The 22,722-nt window shown below is 36.6% G+C and overlaps 2 protein-coding genes across 2 annotated transcripts; one reads left to right on the top strand and one right to left on the bottom strand.

The window, feature by feature from the left end:
- The first annotated feature begins 5,107 nt into the window (after nt 1-5,107).
- LOC146163811 (NAD kinase 2, mitochondrial-like) lies at nt 5,108-12,530 on the top strand. Its single transcript, XM_083381595.1, has 10 exons — nt 5,108-5,304; nt 6,116-6,318; nt 6,723-6,866; nt 7,355-7,476; nt 7,648-7,731; nt 8,104-8,276; nt 8,409-8,508; nt 8,680-8,906; nt 9,187-9,322; nt 11,041-12,530. Exons 1-10 carry the CDS (start codon nt 5,151-5,153, stop codon nt 11,171-11,173), a joined length of 1,476 nt encoding a protein of 491 aa, XP_083237721.1. The 5' UTR covers nt 5,108-5,150; the 3' UTR covers nt 11,174-12,530.
- A 3,023-nt stretch (nt 12,531-15,553) lies between these two features.
- LOC146163810 (uncharacterized) lies at nt 15,554-19,444 on the bottom strand. Its single transcript, XM_083380594.1, has 9 exons — nt 19,249-19,444; nt 19,148-19,180; nt 18,910-18,960; nt 18,627-18,716; nt 17,942-18,075; nt 17,667-17,839; nt 16,973-17,065; nt 16,165-16,314; nt 15,554-15,621 (listed from the first exon to the last, which is right to left on the bottom strand). The coding sequence occupies exons 1-9, from the start codon at nt 19,339-19,341 to the stop codon at nt 15,554-15,556; spliced, it is 885 nt and encodes a 294-aa protein (XP_083236720.1). The 5' UTR covers nt 19,342-19,444.
- Between the last annotated feature and the right edge of the window lie 3,278 nt (nt 19,445-22,722).

Here is a 22,722-nt window from a genome sequence, read left to right as displayed (position 1 = left end):
AAGTTGCCTAATAATTTCATTGCACAAAAAATCTTCTTCTTCATGGGCGTCGTGGTAATTTTTGTTTAGGTGCTTCGCGGTCCCAGAAAACTGTCTCACCCCTGTTTGAGAACCACTTAGTTAGAGTTAGTTTTATGCTTTCAACAAGACTCTTAGACGAGACGTTGTATTTATTTCCCAAAAATTACTGTAGCCACGGAACATGCTGAATTGCTGGTTTAAAAAAGGATTTCCAAGAAATTGCCCTAACAGCCCTATACCGTCTTGATTGTTATTGCAAACAATAAACATTGTTGTAAACTTTACACTCGAAAAAAATGTTAAAAATCGCGCAATTTTGATTCAGCATTATGGCCTATAATGCAAATGTTGAACGCATTTTTTCTTTGATGCAGTCACAATGGTGCAAAGAAAGAGCCACCCTATTAGTTGGATCAGTTTCGAGCATGCATCTTGACGGTTGTATATAATTTCGATGATATTTTGCGTAAACAATTTCATGATCTCGTTAAAAGTGATTATTCCTTAATGACAAAAGTTAAGGTAAACGCAAGTAATTGATGGGCTATATCTTAAAAATAAATTTGATTTGTTTTTATTTCTGTTTTGTTACTTAAGCTTTGCTTCGTTTTCGTAACATATGCCTGCAACCAGGGCTGCGAAGCCGGATTAAAATAACCCGAGTCTGACTCCTGCCAAAAATATAAACCCAAGTCCGACTCCGGTCATATGTGCGATTTCGTCGAATCCCGAGTCCGGCCCTGACTCTACCTCCGGTTTTCCGCCAATTTACGTAACTAAAATAACGTGGATACTCAGCAATCTATTTATAGGGGTGTCGTATAGTTTATTCATTTACAATGCATGGTTGTAAACATTCCACCAAATGCTATTCCACCTTTACAATTTCCATTTTGCGGCCATATCAGTTTTAAAATTTCCGACTCCGACTCCGCAGCCCTGCCTGCAACTACTAGGAAATGTAAAACATCATCAAACGCAAACGTAACAATTCTACTTTCGTTTTACTTTCTGGCAAAAAATGTCCTCTTTTGGGGTGCTGAAAATGCGGTAGCCCCATGGGCGCCTGCACGGGGGGAGGGGGCACTTGCCTGGAATTTCAAAATGTGATTATTAGTATTATTTGTAAGTATCAAACGCAAAACGCCGTTTTTCGTCTTTTGTTTGTTTGACCGTAAACGCTGGATAGTTTTTCTCTTCGTTATTTGTTTAGGGCAGGGTTTCCCAACCTTTTTACGATCTCGTACCACTTGGACGCTCTGTAGTGTATCACGCGTACCACTTCTTGCAGAACAACCAATTTGATCGAATCATATTTTTAGCTTACAACTAGCCATATTCAACGCTATTGGTAGCTTAAGCTATAAAACAGTAGATTTTACTTATTAAGCGTAATAATTTGACATAATTAACTCCCAGTGTCCTACAACGTTGTACGCTTTACAAAGCAACTGCGTTCCTTGTCGACAATTGATATGGCCTGTATTTTGAAGATTGTGTTGTTTCGAAACAACAGGAATAGTTACGTAACAATAAGAATGTGGTTCGGGGGGGAAATTTTTTTATGTAACAAAACCAGATAAACAAAATATAAAGTAGTGAAGCCAAGGTTTTTTAAAAAACGAAAGCTGCTCGCGTACCATCTGAAAAACCTTCGCGTACCACTAGTGGTACGCGTACCACAGGTTGGGAACCCCTGGTTTAGGGCGACTGATTAGCAAGTGCGTTTTTGAGAAATGACAACGCTAAGTCACACCTTCTTTCTTTTTGATTCGCTAAAAACGAGTTAGGCGCAGTATGTTTTTCGCTGTTCGGTCTCTGCGCTAATATCCGATGTTGATGTAACATCGGCATTTGTTTAACTAAAGCAGATTTTTAAACGGAGACTGTCGTGCGCGTTTCAAATCTCCATTGTTTTGTTATGATAGTTAACGCAAAATTTTCTCCTTAAGCATATTTTAAGTCATAAGACCATGTGTTAAGTGCGCAATTGGCGCAACTTATTTTCCCTCAACCGCAGCTTGTATTTAAGCTGCCTTGGCCAGGGACGCCGGAGAGGGGGGCAAGGGGGAGGGGGAAAGTGCCCTTTTTATGAAAAATTATATATTGCATTCACAACGTTAAATATTATGCGACGGAAATCATAAAGCAGTGTTGGATACGCAATTTTTTTATAAGAAACTTGGCTCAAGCCGAGTACTAAAAGTTTTCTAAAATATTTGTCAAGATTTTGCGCATAAATAAATTGTATCTAGATACGTGAACAGATTTTCGCTAAATTGGTATATTTGACCAAAGTGAGAGTTAACCAGCAAGCAGATTTTTTCCGTCACATTATAACCGTGGGAAAATAAAACCACATCAACATACTTCAAAACCATCCAATCACCCTAAACCAGGGGTCGGAAAACTTTTTTGTCGCGGCCCAAATTTCTCTTTTCAGAGCTATTGAAGGCCCACTACGACAATAGTGTCGGATTCAGGATATTTGATTTAAAGGTGAAATATTACTTGATGCCCAAAACACTGCTATGCTCTTAATGTAAAAAATACTTCATAACAAAGAATAATGGCCTACTTTTGGGCTGCGGCCCACAGTTTGCCGACCACTACCCTAAACCAAATAAAAGGCAAAGGTGTATACCGACGCGCTACAGGTGCCCCAACCTTCAAACATCACTAAACCGCAAATTAAAATACACCTAAGGCAGTCTTAATTGAATAGGCATACACCAGTGGTTCTCAAACTTTATCACAGATAACCAGATGTAGTAGTCTACACAGATATGAAACAATGATTTATTATTACAAACAAAGGATTGATTTTAACTTTTAACAATACTACCTGCAACTTATAATGACCTAGTTGTGGTCCAACTTCTTTTCATCGCGGGCCAAAAACAATTTTTTTTATCTTGCGGGCCAATGTTTTTAAATAGCGATTCTTAGGCTTATTGCTGGCAAATTATACATAGCCTATGGCAGTAGTTTTTAACCTTTTTTCAGCCTCACCTTCCTTGGTAATTTTCCAATGCCTTTCGTCCCCCTACCAAAAGCAATTCGAAATTTTAAATTAAATATCACTTAGATTAGACAATTTGAAAATAGTAAAGCGTGTTGTTGGTCGATGCGCGAAATTTTTTTTAGTTAAATTGGTTGAATTGGCACTAAACTGCAAATTCAGGAAGCTTTTTGCATTGGACACACAACAAATTGCTGGTGCTCAACACAATGATTTAAACAGTACGTTATCTTGTTTCAAAAGATCACCAGGTTAAAAACCGCTGGCATTATACTAACTTTATGAAATGTACATCTTTGTTCAGCTACGGTAGTTATGAAATCACAAAGGATCATTTACGAAGTTTTTTTGTTAATTAACAAAAATTGAAGTGATGTTGCTAGATTGCAGCAAAGCTGACTATCAGTTCGCGGGCCAAAAAAGCAGAGCCCGCGGGCCTGCAGTTGGACCACACTGACCTAGTTGAAAGGAACAAACATATAGCTCGCATCAAAAGAAACGAACCTATACCTCGCATCAAAAGAAACGAATCTATAGCTCGCATCGAAAGAAATGAAGCTATGGCTCGCATCAAAAGAAACGAACCTAAAGCTCGCATCAAAAGAAACGAACCTATAGCTCGCATCAAAAGAAACGAACCTAAAGCTCGCATCAAAAGAAACGAAACTATAGCTCGCATCGAAAGAAACGAAACTATAGCTCGCATCGAAAGAAATGAAGCTATAGCTCGCATCAAAAGAAACGAACCTATAGCTCGCATCAAAAGAAACGAACCTATAGCTCGCATCAAAAGAAATGAGTATAGCTCGCATCAAAAGAAACGAACCTATAGCTCGCATCAAAAGAAACGAACCTAAAGCTCGCATCAAAAGAAACGAAACTATAGCTCGCATCGAAAGAAACGAAACTATAGCTTGCATCGAAAGAAACGAACCTATAGCTCGCATCAAAAGAAACAAAACTATAGCTCGCATCGAAAGAAACGAAACTATGGCTTGCATCGAAAGAAACGAACCTATAGCTCGCATTGAAAAAAGTTAACCTATAGCTCTCATTGAAAGAAACGAACCTATAGCTCGCATTGAAAAAAACAAACCTATAGCTCGGATTGAAACGGATGAGTTTCTGCTTAGGACCTCAAGTTGCGAATAAATATTACACAATTTTCTCAATACAGCACTATAAAAACTCTAGTCTAACAGAGTTCAGGTATATGTATGTGCTACGAGCTAGCAAAATAATCGGCGCTGGTCTAGAATCCTACCACAACGCACATTTTTATTTGAGTTATGGTGCGGGTTAGGATTTGGGTTAAGAAATATGATAATGCTTGACCCACCCACACACAGACGCTAACCCTCACCCTAACTCAAACATTTTGCGGCAATTTAGTAATAGTTTGAACGCTGTGGTAGGAGTCTGACCAGTGCCGAATAATCTTCTAAAATAAGTAATTAAGTATGCGACAAGCGCTCAGACCAGTCTTAGGAGATACTGTAGCTGGCTGCCATCAAAACGTTCAGAAAACAACTTATGATCAATAATCCAGGTTTCCACATGAAATGCTTATGATGGAATATTTCGGTCGTGATTGAATTAAAAATACTGAAAAAATGAAACGGAAAAAGTTAGTTTGCGCAGGATTGAATCACCTTAGAGCGACCCATGTTTGGGTCGCGACCTATACTTTAAGAACCTCTGGCATACACCAACCTTAACGCACCCAAGAAAAGCCATCCCAACCCAGGCCAAGTTCTTTCAGAATAGCCCCCCAATTTTTACAAAATAAACTAAAACTCTCAAAGATGCTCTCGTCTGAGGCATTGGCTACCCAACCGTCGCACATCGTCCTGAACTCCTCCTTAGCAAAACTAACCCTGGGACAAGAGCAGGGACCCTTTCATGTAGCTGAAATATAATAGTATAGTTAAAGTGTTGTCGACCCTGTAATTTTAAAGGTCATGTAAAAGAACTCAAAACTTTCCAAAAAATGAACTGCAGCGGTCTTGTAATTTTCAAGAATAGTCCCTGTTTTGTTTTTGATATTCTGGTTTTGCAGTTGCTGCAAAAAATGATTCACGATACGTGCTAATACAAATATTTTCCAATGATGGCAACAAATTTACATAAGAAATGCATAATAATGCTGTGGCGCACAGCGGGACAGTGTACTGTGTTAAGGTTTAAACGGTCATTTTCATGCTTTCAACTGCTTCCGCGAAGTCAACAGGAAACGAAATTAAGAAAAAATATCGAAAAACGTAGGTTGTTTTAAATATACTGTGGCGTTATTAAAGGAGGGCCCTTGAATGCAGTAGTCCTATGCACAGTATAAGAATGTACTTGTTTTCAATATTACGTTAGGTTGGTAGATATATAAGTTGTGCATCAAATTCTTTATTAATGAGCTCCTTAAGAATACTAGAGTTTTAAGTTAATAAAATGTCTAAATGTGGTTGACACTGTGTGCATGTAAAAGATCCATTGTTTTTTCCTTTTTTAAGTTGTAGTGTGATACAAGATACAATTGTTTTACATTGCTACAAATGATACAACAATTTTTCTGGAAAAAGTTAAAAAAAACTTGTTATATTTTCATATCTTTAAACTAGCAATATATAGATCAGCTGTCACTTAATCTTATATATAGTTTAATCAGTATAATTTATTTTTGCTAAATTCATTAAAGGTACAACTAGTAATGCACCACAGACAGCCTTCTAATTTTTTAACTTATTTTAAGTATCATTTTAGCTATATTGTGTAAGAAAAGCGTCAGAAAGTTCTCAAAAATGTTAGAATGTTTTATTCACAATTTTGCAAAGCAAATATCCCTTAGAGATAAATTTGGGGCAATTTGGAGGAAGCGATAGAATTTATTTATAGTATTTCACCATTTATTTCTTGATTTACATACTTTAATGTAAGAACAACTACACAATATTTAGTTGGTTAGTTTCATATTCCATTCTAATTTTATTAGTTGATTTAATAAGTTTCAAAAAATAACCTGTAGTAAGAACCTTAAAATATATAATAAACATTGTTTGAATTAGCCATTTTTATCTTAAGGGATATCTCACGAATCTTATCAAATAAGTGCAAACTCATCAACCTTTTGCAAAAAATCTGATCACTATCAACAAATGGCTTCAGGCTCAGCAGTCGAGCCAATAATAGATCTGAAGAAAGTCGCTGTAATTGGAAAAATGACAAGATATGAGTTTGAAAAGCAAAGATATGATGGGTACACTGAAAATCAATTTAAGGAAGTGGTTCGTATTTTACCTACTTTTGTGACAGTATTTATCCAAGGAAAAATACAAATTAATTATTTTTTTAATGTGTATATTTTTGAAGTTCGCAAAAAATATCTAAAAAAACAGTAGAACTATTTTTTACCTCTCTCCTGATCAGCTTAATTGCCTTATTGCATGTTAATGTTTAAATTAAATGCAATTTGCATAGACTAATGCAAATCGATTTTCCCGATTTCTGTAGGTTCATCATATTTGTATTTATATTTTTGCCATTATTTCATCCAGTATTGTTTACTTATTTGTGTGAAACAATTATCCTTTGTAAAATCAGTAATAGTGATATATTGACCAAATTTTTGTGTTTTGTGATAATATATTACATTTGTTTTTGTTTATTAAATTGCCAAAGTTTGTTGCAGTTGAGAATGCGTGGTTCAAATTACGATGCACTACTGGCTAAACATCAAAACCATTTAAAGAGTATGGAATACATCAAACAAACCTTGTCTGACAGGGGAATTGATTTCCGGATCTGTACAAGGGGAAAAACATCGGATACTAAAGTACTTAGCTTTGTTATGATTATAAATTCTGCAGAAGCTATATATTATCAATTAGGTGTGATGTTTTTCATATATATACAAAGGTTAATGTACTCCATACCTTTGTGCTAGCTTTTAGAAAAACATAGCATTAACAATTACAATTTGAGGAACTTTATTCTTAAAATAATCTATACTGAATTGAACTCAGATATGAAAGTTAGGAAATCCACATGTTATTGATAACATTTATTTTTTTAATTTTGCCACTTCTCAGTAAGGGGTTATACTTGCAATAACACACCATTACCATCATTTTGTGGAAAATAAGTTTTTTTTTTGTACTTTCTGTTGTTCTAAAATCTCAAAACACAATAAAGACAAAAAATTTATAAAAAAAGTAAAATAAAACACTTTAATTTCTCTCGTTTACTTTGTTGTTAATATTTACTTTTAATGGATGTTCATTATAATTCGTTTCAATGGATGTTCATTATAATTCGTTTCAGGAATCGGTTGCATGGGCAGATGCAGTTTTTACTGCTGGTGGTGATGGAACTTTTCTTTCCACTGCAACAAAAATATCTGATAGAAAAAAGCCTTTAATTGGCATAAACACATCTCCAGACAGGTTGAAATGGTTGCGTCACAGAGTTTTATTCTTCTTTAGCACTCTGTTTTGTTATTTAGGTTGAATTCTGTTTTGGTAATTGGCATTTTGTTTTGATATTTTATTGATTTCCAAGTGCTAAAACAAACCCTTTGTAAATCTGCTTACCAAAGTATAATTTTTAAATATTAGATCTGAAGGGCATCTGTGTTTGCCAGCAAAATACACCTCAAACCTCAACGAGGCAATCGACAAACTGATTCAAGGAAAGTTTAAGTAAGCTGCAAATCAATAAAAAAAAATAAAAAAAAAATTCTACAATTTAGCGCTAAATATATATACAACTTTACATGAAGTTATACACTGTTGCATTGTTTCTTGTTGTTTTACTCGCTTGACATATATTGTTTTAGGCACTCGATTGAATAGCTGCATTTCATTTATTTAGTGTGCAAACCTTTTCAATTACCATTTGTTTTTTGTAAATATTTAATATCTTTCTAAATTACATGCCGTGGTCCTGCTTTATATCACTTAGAAATGCAGTATGACAGGATTTTGCTTAACTTGGTTTTGCCTTGTTGCTGAAACACTTTCCAGCACTTGTTTGTTGTTTCTTTAAATGGTTATGCAAAGATTTTTTTTAAGGTGGTTGTTTAGACAACGTATTCGTATTACTTTGACCGGTTGCGAAACCAATTCTGAACCCGTGGAGAATGGCACCATTTTGCGACAGAGGATGTTGGGAAACTACCAGAACACACCATCACCTTGTCTTAGTGACGATGAGCTTGACGACAACGATAATATTCAAGATCATGGTAAATTTTTTGGCTCTATTTAATTTCTCAAACTCATTTGTGTGTCATACTTTTATATGTATTCACAAATCTTACTAATTTTGAGGAAAAATTATACTCATTTATACTGTATATTAATTAACCATTTTTTAGATACATCAAGCCATGCAGTTCTCACAAAGCGGCCTTTCAAAAACGTTTTACCTATTCTTGCATTGAATGAAATATTTATGGGAGAATCAATTGCTTCAGTGTAAGATATTGGTTACTTTTTAAGCTACCAATCTATAAAATAACCAATATATTAAATTTTGATCAAATGTTGTTAAAAAATAGGTTTATTGTATAGTTTTGCTATTGAAAGCTAACAGAGACGTCTTCTGAATAGGTCTGTTCAACACATTAAGACAGTTTTGTTTTTCAGTCCATCACTGTACAAAATACAAGCAGATGATCGTTTGCCAGAAAAGCAAAAGAGCTCAGGGGTGTGTATTTGCACTGGGACGGGATCCACGGCGTGGTCATATAACATTTGCCGACTACACAGCTCATCCGTTCACAGTTTGCTAAACATCGCGCATCAGATAAGCGATAGTCAAACTCCTTCCAGTAGACCTTCCTTTCACGTCGAAGAAAATGTGATCAACCAGGGTAAGAAGTCACTACCCTTTTTCCCGTCGTAACAGTGTTAACACCTAAGCAGCTTGTTTTATGTCGTACATCCTATTTCCAAACGATATAAAAAGAAACACATGCCAATTTCCCAACAATGCCTTGGGTACGCACATACATATATTTCCAGGCAATAGGTTTTGGGATAGTGTCCTGTGTACAATACTTTATATTTATGCTTATTTGCAGTGATGTTTGGTAGATTAAAGGGTGATATATTTATAAAGGAATAGGAGTTTAATCTTTTTATTACTTGCAGCGACAGAGCAGTTCGCGCAGTCCTTTGTGTTTGAGCCTGATGAGTCGAAAATGCTCTTCTCTGTCAGAGACCCAATGCAGAACAAAGTATATTCTTGCAACCAGCCGTACGGATGGGCGAAGTCAATTATAATTAGGTAATTGTGAAACAATTTTGTTTATTATTTTTACCATAAAGTAAAACATGTCAGACAAGGCAAAGCTTGAATTAAATTTTATTGCGTTAAAGTACTTTTTAAGTGTTTAACTCTCGGAACCATTACTATGTCATGAGGTTTTAACCAAGTGATATTTATAAGGTACTGCAAAATACAAAAAATTAAAGCATGCTTTTCTAATGATAGCTTGAAAAGCGCATCGCTTCGAACAAAAATCAGTCAGCAAGGTCTTAAACTTTTAATGTAAATATGCATTTCGCCTATAAATAAATAGCATCATCAGTTTATCATATTCCAATAGAATTAGATAAAGTTATTCTTATTCAAATTAGGATGCTTTTCTCAAACGTTTTTCAATCGATAAACCATTGCTCTAATGTATTTTTTGTATTGCGCCCCTGTTTGATATTGTCCTGTGCCTTGCGCCCCCCTCGGATATTAAATGAGTAACGTCCCAAAATAAATTCGATATTCATATGAGTCATAGACAACAACTAAACTGACGCTGATTCAGAATCGCGCAAGGCGCGAGAAAATAAGTTGATTTTGGTCTAAACTATCTCAACTTCAATTTAGAAGGCCTGACGAATTGACACACAGAAAATTGCACATTGTTCGTGCTTAATATTTTAGCGTAAAATAAGATGATTTTTACGAACATGTGACAGTCATTGGCCCAGCAACTAAGTTTGAAAAGATTTACACATATTTTTATGGCCGTATTGCAAAAAACATTTCAGTATAGTGCAAACGGAAAATGGCCCCGCCGCTACCCTGTTGTCACATAAAAATAAATTAAGTAAAAATACTTGGAAAGCGGGATATACATTTTATGGTTTGTCTAAGTTGGCAAAAATTTAATTTTACAGAGATTTTATTCCTTTGATAAACTGTATATGTATTTATAATGCACTAAACGGTGCAATAGTAGACACAGATACCTATGTAAAAAAATGTGTTCAAAACAGAACTAAACAAAATTATAAAATGCGCGCGCGAAGCGTTAAAAAATGTTGCCTTGGTAAACTTGCCAAAAAAACGAGTTCAGGGAGGGATAGGGCCTAATTTCCAACCCCATGGCACATCTTTTATCTCTATCAACGGTGCCACAGGGTTCGGACTTAACATAACCCAAACCAGTACGAAAAGGTAGCAAATACAAATAAATTAAGAAACCTTGAAGATTAGCAGTTTTTTGCAAACTCAACCATTTTGCCGTTACCTAATTTATTTTACATGTGTAGTTGTGTTGTAAGGCATAGGGCAGTACAACAGCAGAAATACCCCCCCCCCCCAACGTTTTAAAGCCATGTTTTTGTAACATCAAGTCGTACTTTTTTTCTGCAAAAAAAACAACCTCTCATTCAGAAATGAAAAGCAAACAAACATATGGTGAAGCGACCTATTTCTACCGGTAACTTGAGTTGAAAAATGGTTTCACGACCCCTGGCCATTTCAATACGACGCCATTCGCTTGTTTGGATTCTGCGGTGGCCCGATTCTCACGTTTTAAGCGTAAAAAAACTCCTACCGTTATTGCGTAGTATTTGAAACCTTCTCAATTTAACAATATATCGTTAGACCTGATTTTGACCCCGTGGGTCAGTCTTAAGCCCAACCGTTTTGACCCAAGTAATCTCACGATACCTTTTGTCTAAAATATAGGGAATAAAATACCAATATAATTTTTCCCGCAGGTCGCGCTGCTGGGACGCGACGCTTTGCATCGACGGCGACACTTCGTTTCCTTTCAACGACGGCGCAACAGCCAAGTTCGAGATATTGTCGAGCGACGCACTTCGCACTGTGGTGCTAGACGAAGACTTGTAACCATTAGGTTAGCGCGCCCGCTTCCAAAGCAGGCTTCGTTTACTCCTAGACGAGTTCGTATGGCCGCGAAATCTAGCGATAAGAATTTAAGATTTTCGGCCTCTGCTCATAAACTTGCCTACCGACTGCTGTCCAACTTCCGTCAAACTGTAAATGAACCGGTTGTTATGAAGATAGAAAACGGCCACTGCTGTACTACCATTGCCGGATTAACCATTATACTACTAAGGCTATAGCCTTAGGCCGTGGAAAATTCGGCCCTCAGTTTTTTTAAGGTTAAATGGCTGATAGTGATAGATCCAGTGCAAGTACAGTTTTTGCTTAAAAACGAATGACTGAGTCGATTCAATGTGTGCCTTGTGTGTGTGCTTTTATAGCTTGGTTTGCAAAATTAGACCCTTCTCTATTAACAGCCTTTGGCTACAGTGCCCTTAATCCAGGCTTGTGTACTACCATTTTGTTTATTGGAACAAAAGTTCGTTATCTTAAAATAATTAACAACTTTATTGTCGAGAGTTATCTGCGTTGTTTCCCATAAGCAGCAAACCTATAACCGAAATAAACTGAAACAAATATCACTGTATCACGAAACTGTTCTGTCGTGGCTGAGGTAGCGCATCACTTCCGGGATGAAATCCACGTTTTTGTGTGCGAAAATGAAACATAATGGTTGTATACAGGTCAGTTTGCTTTTGAAATAATAAAAATGTTGCGTTTTGTCTGACACTTCAGTCATTTTGGGCGCTTGTGGTGTATTGATTACAAAAATTTTGGCCTGATTTCGAACCTCAGACTGTCCATATTTTCTATTACATTTTGTCGCCTATGTGCATATCTTTGTACGAGCATACAGCCTTCTTTTGGCAAAAAGTATTGTATTTTTCATGTGATATATGTGGCATTTAACATTAATGACAACAGTTTGTTGGTGTTTTTGTTCGAGATCAGGTGCACTTTTGGGCGGCGCGGTGGTAATATTTTTCTTTTATAGTAAACTTATGCTACGCAGTCACCCCTTTGTTAAAATTATGTTTGAGATCTTTATTGCGAACAACATTAACATTTATGCAGCTAAACATTGAATTTCAGTTAAAACCCTGTTTAACAACCAAATTGATCTTTTTTACGTTTTGTATAAACACAGAAACATGTGTATGTTATCTTGTTGTATGTCGCCTTTGGAGTTGGTTCTAAAGGCTGTGTGCTTGGTTTTAAGTTATGGGAAAATTGTCTTTATATATTGCGTCGCTTTGTATTTGTTTGCCCGTAAGGTTTGTGTACGCGTTTAAGGTTTTTATCTAAATAGCTTATGTGAACTTTGATCACCAATTATTCCCGAACTCAATCGCTTTTGTCATTAGCCTGGTTCGTCTTATTCGAAAGGTGTGGCCTAAAAACGTGTCCCTGAAAAGTCGGGTGAAAGCTGTTGCTAGCGAAAAAAGTAATTTGTGTTCCCAAACACCTGTAACTATGGTTTGGTTATCTTCAGCACCGATATTTTTCGTTTTCTCTAAAGAAAAATGATATAATTTTTATTCAATTACTGTTGTCCGAACCCTCCATATTTTTTTCAAAGTCGTGTTTTTTTAGATTTATGGTGATTTTGTTTATATAGGCCTATTACAGCTCACATGCGGCTTATCTTAAAACTGTCGAATTTACATTTGACTTCGTTTTAATAGAGTATTCGAATTTATTTCTATTACCTGTATTTAAAAAAAGGCCATTAAAATTGTGTTTGTTTACTATTGCCTTTTGAAACACTTCAATTTGTAATTATTTTCATCTGGAAAGCTGCAAGTTTTACCTCATCGAATCCATAGGTATTATATCAGTAAAAACATAAAAATAAGGCAATTTAGTTCCTCACTATGGACAAAAAGTACAGTAGAAGTAAATCATAAGCAAGTTAAGCTTAATAAAACCAGTAATGTTTACATTTTTCAAGTCAAAATCAATATTTATTGCCTAATTTATACAATTTAAAACTTACGAAGAGAAAACATATAACAAAATGCTATGTTGCAGAATCTGGCACGAATGTAACTATTGGGAAATACTGTACTACACAGGGTCGTAATGCGTTGCACCTGGGGGCCCTATTTGTTAGTTCTTCTGCAAATTTTTAATAAAAAGCTAAAGTAAACACGTAAATATTTCTTTCTAGAATCCTGATTCTAGACGTATGTTTTTGCAACTTTTTGGTTTAACACGCGAGTAATTTTGTATTAGCCTACAAAGAGCCTTTGACTAAGCTGTTCCATAATGTCCGTAAAAGGCATAGTAAAATATTTCTTGGCAGTGTTGTAAACAAGTCATTTTGAAATTCCAGCGAAGCCATTTGAAAAATAACAAAAGTCCAAGTCAAGTCTTTTGCAAAAATAACAAGTCAAGTCCAAGTCATTGGTTGCCCAAGTCAAGTCATTATGAAAGCAAGTCAATTTCAAGCAAACTGTTAAAATAGTAAAATTGGTAAACTCGTCCGATCATAAGCAACAATTTAACTAAAAAAAATAACACAAACGCAATATACAGCAATAAACTGTTTAATGCGCAAAGCTTGAGATAAATTTTAATGAAAAACACTTAATTTAATCCCAGAATATTTGACAAAATGACTAAAGTCCAAGTCAAGTCATTTGTCCAAAAGACTTAAGTCAAGTCATTTTGGTCAAACGACTTAATTTAAGTCAAGTCATTACAACACTGTTTCTTAATTGGTGTTCTCTAATTAAATGTCAATCAGAAAGATTGTGTATGTAGTGACTTACTGTTAACCCCAAATTTTTTTTGATGCTACCAATTTCGGTTAAAGAAAATGACTTGTTTAAAAAAAGATCTAAAAATAACCCTAGCCGTATAGGGAATGTGTAGCGACACGTCATCACATTGTTATTTATCACAGATTTTCGGTAAAAATCCATTGCCGAAATTTCTAGCAAGATTTGCAAAGTAAGCTTTCTAACACAAATTTCCACTGAGTCAGGCTGTGCGGTTTCTGACGTACACCCATTTAATGTAAACGCATGTTTTGAAATTCGCCTTATTGTCAACAATTCGGGTTTGGCCAGTGACACGTGGCTGTGTCATTCGAAGGGCTTTTGTCGAAGCCATATTGGGACAAAAATATTATTTCCGTGCATAAGAGAGTCGAGAGAAAAAGCTTTACTGCCCTTTGGCACGTGATCCCTGCGTATTATATTGAAACAAATAACTATTTTATCGCGTATGTACGTCTTGCCTTCTTTATACAGATCTCTTTCTAAACCCCCTTTATAAGCTTGCGTTATAAGATTCTTTATTTCATTCATTCATTCATTCATTAATTCATTATTATGAAGATCAGTATCGAATAAAGTCTTGTCTGTTACTCAAGGAACCAATTGGAGTGCTCGTATGTTAGAAGCAGTCGACAATGAACAATTCAATTTGAATGCAGTATCTACATTGTAGTCGTGAGGTTGATACATCGGGCAAAATACAGTTAAATGATTCTCATATCAACCACCTCTACAAATGTAAAAAATCACCGTTACTCAAAACGTGAAGTGGCGAGACGATTTTTGTGCTTTTAAAACCCATATTGAATGTCTGGAGGTAAAGAATAAAGTAAACCTTTTTACAGTAAATTTACAGAACTTGGTTCTTCTAAACAATAACGACGTAGAACAAGAGAAGGGACAGAACACTAGACCATATAACCTCCACTCCAACCAATTTTTTTTATACTTTTTTAGTAGATGCTGTTTTCGCGCGAACTTACTTGATTTCTGGTGTTTTTATAAGAAAATATATTTAGGTGAAAGGCGCCGTTTAAATTATGGCATGTTGTACCGTGTGAATTTATAAACTCCACAAAATGCACTTTTTTCAAATCAGCCTATTTAATCAATAACAGTATATTTAAATTGAAGCGAGTCTTTTTTATATGTGCCCAATGCGCAACATTTCCTTTTAAATTAAAAGTAATGCAATTTAAACAAATTTATTGAAACGGTCGTTACTGAAAGATACAGACACACGTTTAATAACTGTTATCTCTTGACGAACGATAACTGCTTACTTATTATAGTACAGCGGAAGCCATCGCTGACTAACCGAATTTGTCGATTAACGATGCAAGCGAGGTACCTAGGCTAGAAAAACCACTAGCCTACAGTGAGGTTCGAACCCACGACCTCCGTCCAAACCGGGTCCGTCGCTCTACCAAATGCGCTGAACAGGCTCAGAGGGGAGCGGATCGAAGTGTAATAGTTTTAATAATATCACACATTAACACACAAAAAACAAGTGTAGAGGCCAGTGACAAACGCATTGCAATAACCACATTGATTTTCCAGAAAAAATGTTTGCTTTTCACCGTTCTCAAATAACCCGCGGTTATTTTTTTCTCGGTTTTCTTATCCCAAGAAAATATCGAGATTTTTTCTTGATTCGCCGGTAAGGATCTGAAATAAAAAAGTTATTAAAAAAAGGGTCGATGTACATAAAAGATGACTCCGGCGCGTCACAGCTTATCGCATACTTCAGCGACGTCTAGAATTATTAATTTTAATCTACGTTTTTTCAATTTTTTACTTCTAAGTATATAAGATGGCTAACGCACCCTCGTTTTAATTATTAACCATGATGAGGTCAGCTGGTATCTGCTGCCGAAACGTCGGTTTATACTTCGTTTACACCAGAAGAGCGATTTATATTTATTGATATGTTGCCTGGTGGAGCTAACTCTATATATAAAATATATATTGGACCCCCTGTTATTGGACATTTGCGATTTGGCGCAAGCCTAATTTTTAATCACTAAGATTTATAACACATTATAGTTATGTTTATGTGACCGTAGAGCTACACCGATGCCAAAGTTAAACAACCCTCAAAATTGGTCCAAATTTAAAACACGAAAAGTGTCATTATTCTAACAGAAAATAAAGTATCGATTCCCTCGCCTATACTGCTGCGAGAGCTTCGCCCTTACATAAAAGTATCACCTGTTTGAACTTGAGCCACGCAAAGGCTACGGTTGAATTCCTCTTGTTCAGGCTGGTGGCTTGTAACAATCGTTTTCGGGGATGTTACACATGATTGGGAACAGCTTCCGTGACCACGCGGTTTTGTTGCACCATCACTAGATGAGAAATCTAAATATAGCAACATGGTTTAGATAGCCAGTGCTTTTCAAACTAGGGTCCGCGGTCCTTTTGGGGTCTGGGACCGCGAAGCACATAACAAAAAATCAGCACGACGCTCCTGAAGAAAATTTTTTGTACTACAAAGTTATTTAGGCAACTTATTTTTCCAAACCAAGCTTACCAAATGCAATAATAATGACTGCCGTACATAGGCCTAATTGAGGGACAAAAGAAAGAAAGAAAGCCAAACTCAGGCTCAACCCATACGCGCAAAGTGGCATTACGCTAACGTAATTCCAAATCCAACGTGTTTGCGCTCTTCTTCACAAGCTATAATTAGTTGTTGCTTTCCATCAAGCCAAAAGATGGAAACCGGTTTACGATATTCGGGTTGCGTTGTCGAAAACGGAACCAAACATAGCCGAGCTGATAGCAATTAAGAAAGTGCACCCGTTTCATAAATCCCATTGACAACAATGTGTTATTTCGTGTTTAGTTATGTATATTTTTAAGGTGACCGTGGGCAATTAAATAAATTGTAAGGGACCGTTCCGTAATTTTTTTTTTAAGTTTGAGAACTTTCCGAGGCGTAACAACTTTATTTTGCTACTTTGTGTAGGCTAAATAGGTATCAAATTATATTAAACAAGGCCTATCGTGACCTTACCGCTAGTTCCGAAGGAATCTACACCTGGCGAGGGAATACTTTCTTCATCACTTTCCAACACTTGTGACCTTCTTTGTGGGACACATTCATTTCCTGTAAAGTATATTTAATAATGAGACATTCGTACAACAACAAAATAAACAAAGTTTTGTTAAAACTTTTTGCAGTACATAATATCGATGTCATGCCACGGGTTCGTCAAAATAATATGCGCTTCCCTCAGGAACTTTTTTGTCAACAACAAGGGAACTTAATCTACTGTTAAATCTCCAGTTCTGTCGTGATGGAAACGAGTCGGCAAATTCCACTATCTTCGACTTCAATCCTTTTACTTATGTGCTATAGGGCTATATTATTTGACTTGTCGAAAAAGTTAAAATTTTAACGTTGTAGGTTAAAATTTGTCAAAATTATTTGAAGTCAAAATCGTTTCCAAAATGAAAAAAATGTAGTCAGCTGTTTGAAATCGTCGTTACAGCTAAAACGTTTTAAACAGGACTTTGAGAACCCGTTTTTTAACCGTAGAGTTGCCGCTGTTAATTTTTGGGGCCCGTTGAAAAATTGAAGTTGACCGACAGCAAAAACGTTACCTCCCTAAAAGTTATTTATAAAAACGTGACCTTTATATATCTATAGACAGTCTGAAACTAAAAATTAGTGCCAAAAGGCGAAAAAGATACATGTTTGCGATTACCTGAAACATTCGACTCACTGTTACTGCTGATGGTAGAAATGTCGCCCTGTGGCACTTGAAGCATGTCGCCTGTGGGATTTTCCAAAGAGGGTCTTGCTGGGTGATGCTGGTGTTGGCTCGGAAAGTTACTTTCGTCACCCCCACGACGCTGATTGCTTGGATGAGCGGATACTCTGTCAAAGAACACAAGTTCAGTCGGTGCTAAAAAAACATGTTTTTAATAGAAAGTTATACTCATTAAAATAATATTTCTATAGTAGGCCTATAACCGCGACCTCGGTGGTAATTGTGGAGGTTGTCCAGGTAGAATTTCATAAACTGTTTCGGTGACGTTGTTCGGGTGTCCGTTGTTCACTCCATTAATCGTAACGTACACGCCATTCGAAGGTTTCGTTGTCCTTCTGCTGAGCTGGAGAAACATATTTAAAGACTGGAGTTCATCGGCCTAAACCAGTGGTTCCCAATCTTTTTGGCTCGCGGCACACATCTCAAATGCTTCACTTTTAACAGAACAGGAATAGAGTAATTTTACAATCGCCTTTAACACACTAAAAACTTAATGTATATGATTAATTTGTAATGGGTAGTGCGTATTCAAGTCTAAAATTCTTGCGTGTATGCCATTGGTAATACAAATGCTACATTTTCCGAAATTGTAAAAAGTTTCGAGGCACATTGGTAATCTCTCGAGGCACACAGTTTGGGAATCACTGGTCTAAACTCTAAGGCACAATTGGTAAAAAATTTGCGGGGTGTTAAACAAAACGTTCCTTACTTGGGCGCTGATCTAGAATCCTACCACATTTTCGTCGGGATGGTTTTGTAATGTTGCTAACAATATTTGAGTTAGGATACCCCAAATATATACATGTTCATGTCTTTCCTGGCAATTGCAACTTTGACAACTCGTTACGTTACTGTTAAAATAAATGTGGTAGTATTCTAAACCAGCGCCCTTACTTGTTCAGTTATTCCACACGTGTCTTCTTTGATTCCATTTACAATTGCTAACAGCTGTTCGTACTTGAAGTTGATTTCATGTATAACTTCCTATGTTTAACAAAAAGCAAAAAAATGAATATATGTATACTACATTACCGGTAGTGAAAAAAGTTAAAGATAAGCGACCATACCGGTCCCTGGAAATGTAAACAGAGCCGTAAATCTTATTTATAACAAACAAAGTTTATTTAGGTTTATCGGTAGAACTAGTAGTAGATAAAACAACTATTTGTTAAATTACCTGCAGTGCAACATGTTGATTTCGTACATTTTCAAGTTCGTTTTTCAATTCCTAAAATGTAAAGCTCAACTGAAAAAATCATTCTGTAACCAATGAAACACCCACAACGGTGAAGATTCTAGTAGGTTTTACTGACAAATATGGTTACGAAAGATTCCAACTAAATTAATTCAAAATTTTAACAACAAAATAAGGTTTACTTAAGTCAAAGGTAAAGGGTTGTCGAAATGCAGCCTACCTGTTCTCTCTCATACAGTTGTTTGTTGTAAACCTGTAAATATAAACAGCATTAACGTCCCGCACGAAAAAGACTTAACACAGGTGCTTTTATCAACTCACCAGCTGCTGATGATATAAAGCTCTGCTTACTTCTGGAGTGATTCCAATTAAACTGTCATATTCAAACATGCGCTTATCTATTTCATCGCTCATTGTGCAATCCGCGTTGACATAAAACTCGATGACTGATAACCTCACACTCAAGAGACGCAAGCGTCACGGCCGAAATGATCGGAATGCCGTGGTTTATTACCGATGGCGCAATATAGTGGGACTCTTTTTTTAAGGTTGTCGGCAGGGGCGGAACGAATGGGGGCACGTAGCCATGCCCCCCTCAAACTGTAATTTTTTGCCTATTCTAAACTGTAAAAAAAATATTTTTAAGATTCAAGCTGGACGAAAAAAGGTTTCATAGCTGGAACGTCACAATTGAGGCATGTATCAAATCATAGCTAAATCGTTCATCATCATGTTTTCCGAGAGAATTTGCGAAAGAAAAAGGCACGCATAATGCAGTGTATGGAAGTTTTGTGATCTGAAGAGAGGCAACGCCAAGCTGTGTAAATGTGTGACGTCACGGTTTGACATAACTTTGTGATGTTGCGTTATGACTTAACTTTGTTACGTCATCTCTAACATTGTCATGCCAAAACAATGCAAAAATACGTACAAATTATGTAAAGTCGAACAATACCCTGTTTTTGTTAGAATCTATATTTGCTTTTTAATGAGTCTTTGAAAGCGCTGTGGGTCTAATCCGATGCTCCTCAAACTTTTTAAGGCAAGGTCCCACTTTTGTTTTAAAAAGAAATGTCAGATCCCACCAGGCAGGAGCGGATCCAGGATTTTTCTTTGGGGTGAAAATGTTCAGGGATGACGTCACATAGTTACGTCGTGACGTCCTATAACGATTATTCTTAAAAACAAATGTAGTTCCTCCGTGAACTCATGCGCAAATATGCAAGTGAAATCCGCGCTACTTTCGCACAGTGCTAAAAATGTATTTATCTCGTCTTTTTTTAATTGTGAAGCCTATCGAAAAGTCTGTAGGACTTGCAACGCACCAAGCTATATAAACTTAACTAAATAATAAAACGTTATACCACTACGTCGCACGGCACAGTTTGAGAAATTCTGGTCTAATTTGAGTCTCACGGCGCAGCATACCCATTGCCAGTATTGATAGTGCTAATGAGCTGAATAGAATTCCCTAAAACAGACAAAACATTGTAGCCTACAAATACCTAAAAGTTCAAGCGCTACAAAAATTTATTGACACAAGGTTTCTTCCCTTCCACCAGACCTGCTACATCATGAGAGTATGTTTTTAGTTTACCAACTGTACAAAAACATACATACGCCATTAAAATTTTCCAGGCACCACCGGTGGCAACAGGGGCTGTGACTTTTTTATGCCAAAGTTACAAAATTCCTAATACTCTGTCACCGATGTCGTCACAACCTGTCATTGATTCGGTGACACCCTGTCACTAATTCGGCAACCCCATTATAATTTAAATACTTTGAACATTCCTGATCATGATAATAATAAATTAATAAGTGTTACAAAAAAAGCAATTCCTAGAATCGCATCGATGTTTAAATTGTAAACATGTGCTCAATACAACATTTTACAGATAGTACAGTATTGCACGGTCAAAATTGTTAAATAATCTGCAGATGTTTGAAACTTGCCCTACTTGCCACAGATACAATCACCGCGCAAGTTGTAATCCAACACGTTTAGGCCTAATGCAGCTTACAAATTTCGAAATATAGGTTTGCCTTTAACTTGTTGCACGTCCAGTGGGCAGTGGTAGTGAAGAAACAAGACTTGTTACAAGACGTAATGGAACACTAAGGAATATTCTTAATGCCAAGAACGTCTCTGTTAAGACCTTGCCTTCAATAGATGTTGGAGTATGACTTGATCGCCACACGAACACGTCTCCTGGTTCGTTGTTGGCTTGCAGAGAATGCACAGCCACAATTCCAAGATTGTCTATATTGTTGATATGCCGGAATTCTCTGATGCTAGGAATAGCAAAATGGTCAAAGGCCGTCCTCTTGATAATGGCCTCAAAAGATCCGTTTTGAAGTCTGATTTGTTGAGTAGTTACTGCACGAGCTTTGAAATAAGAATCGACACAAGGGCAAGATTCCTGATTTTCAAGTAGCCGATCGGAAGCATTTTGCTTTCTTGATGTGCCTGCACTAAACGGGACGTGGATTCGCCACGAAGGTCTTGGAGCTGGCGGGAGATACAGTTCGTAAGAATCTTCGGATTCCGGAGAACGTTCGTAGCTATTTCTTCTGTAATTGTTTCTTCTTTCCGATGGATATCTTCTTATTGGTGGTGATCTTCTGCTTGATGGTGATCTTCTGCTTGATGGTGATCTTCTGCTTGATGGTGATCTAGATCTTATGGGCGATCTGGATCCTGAAATTCGTCTAATCAAAGGTGGAGTTCTGGGACCTCGAGATGGCTTGCTCAATTGTATTTTCGCTGTATGATTAGCAGCTGCTGAAGTAGATGCTTGAAGTCTATCAAGATTAACGAAGGGTTTACGTACCTTCTTGACAGGAGAATTTCTGCTTGAATCTGAGCTTGCAGAACTGATTGGCGAGAACTCTGGTTCTCGGCGTACAAACCCTGTTCTGTCCGCTGGCTGCGGTTCGGGTGAGTAGCCTCTATCTGGTTCAGTCACAAAAGCACTCGAGTTTGCTGTCTGAGTAGAAGCTATAAAAGCCATTTTATATTGATTGAACACGCTATTTATAGACGAGAATCAGTTAAGAAAATTTCTGCGATAAAGAAAGATTTACGTCATTAATTCTTATAATACTTAACAAAATATCACGTGATAACAAGGCGTGGTCTAAACCTTTTTCACACTTATTTCTGACGCGAAACATACAAATTTTACGTCAAAATGCGATTGCGAAACAGCCTCTGACTCCAGTTAAATGTCAACAGTTTGAAAATCACACAACCGGGGAAACCGACTAATGTTCAGACCGCGGTGTTTTGAAACATATACAAAAAAAACGGATGTAAATACCTTGACGCATAAAAATTGGTGTCAGCAATTTGAATTTTTGCAAATTCGCAAACATTACAATGTGGTTGCAAGAAATCTACGTAACGGAATTTTACCGAAAACTTTCCGCTTATCGTTTGCACATTGGCTGCAAGGAGTAACGCAAACATTACAATGTGGTTGCAAAGAATTTAGGCCATAGATTTTTACTGAAAATTTTCCGTTACGACACATCGATTAAAAACAAAAATTCTCTGTGTAAACACAATATGACAAAGTGGCTTCTACAGTAGACTCCTACGCATTGCCACTAAAAACGTAAAGCATATCCATTCTCATCAGGTAACCTGAAGTGCGTTAAACAATAATCGGCAAGGTATAGTCTACGCTCCCGCCAACAGATTAGGCTACAAAAGAAGCGGCTATAATATTCTGTCCATAATTTACGTACGAAGGAGCAATTTTACTCAATTAATTTTTGCTACATCTCTAA

This window comes from Ascidiella aspersa, chromosome 2, assembly GCF_963924565.1.
Source record: "Ascidiella aspersa chromosome 2, kaAscAspe10.2, whole genome shotgun sequence".
Classification (NCBI taxonomy): domain Eukaryota; kingdom Metazoa; phylum Chordata; class Ascidiacea; order Phlebobranchia; family Ascidiidae; genus Ascidiella; species Ascidiella aspersa.
This window is presented reverse-complemented; position numbering and strand designations above follow the sequence as displayed.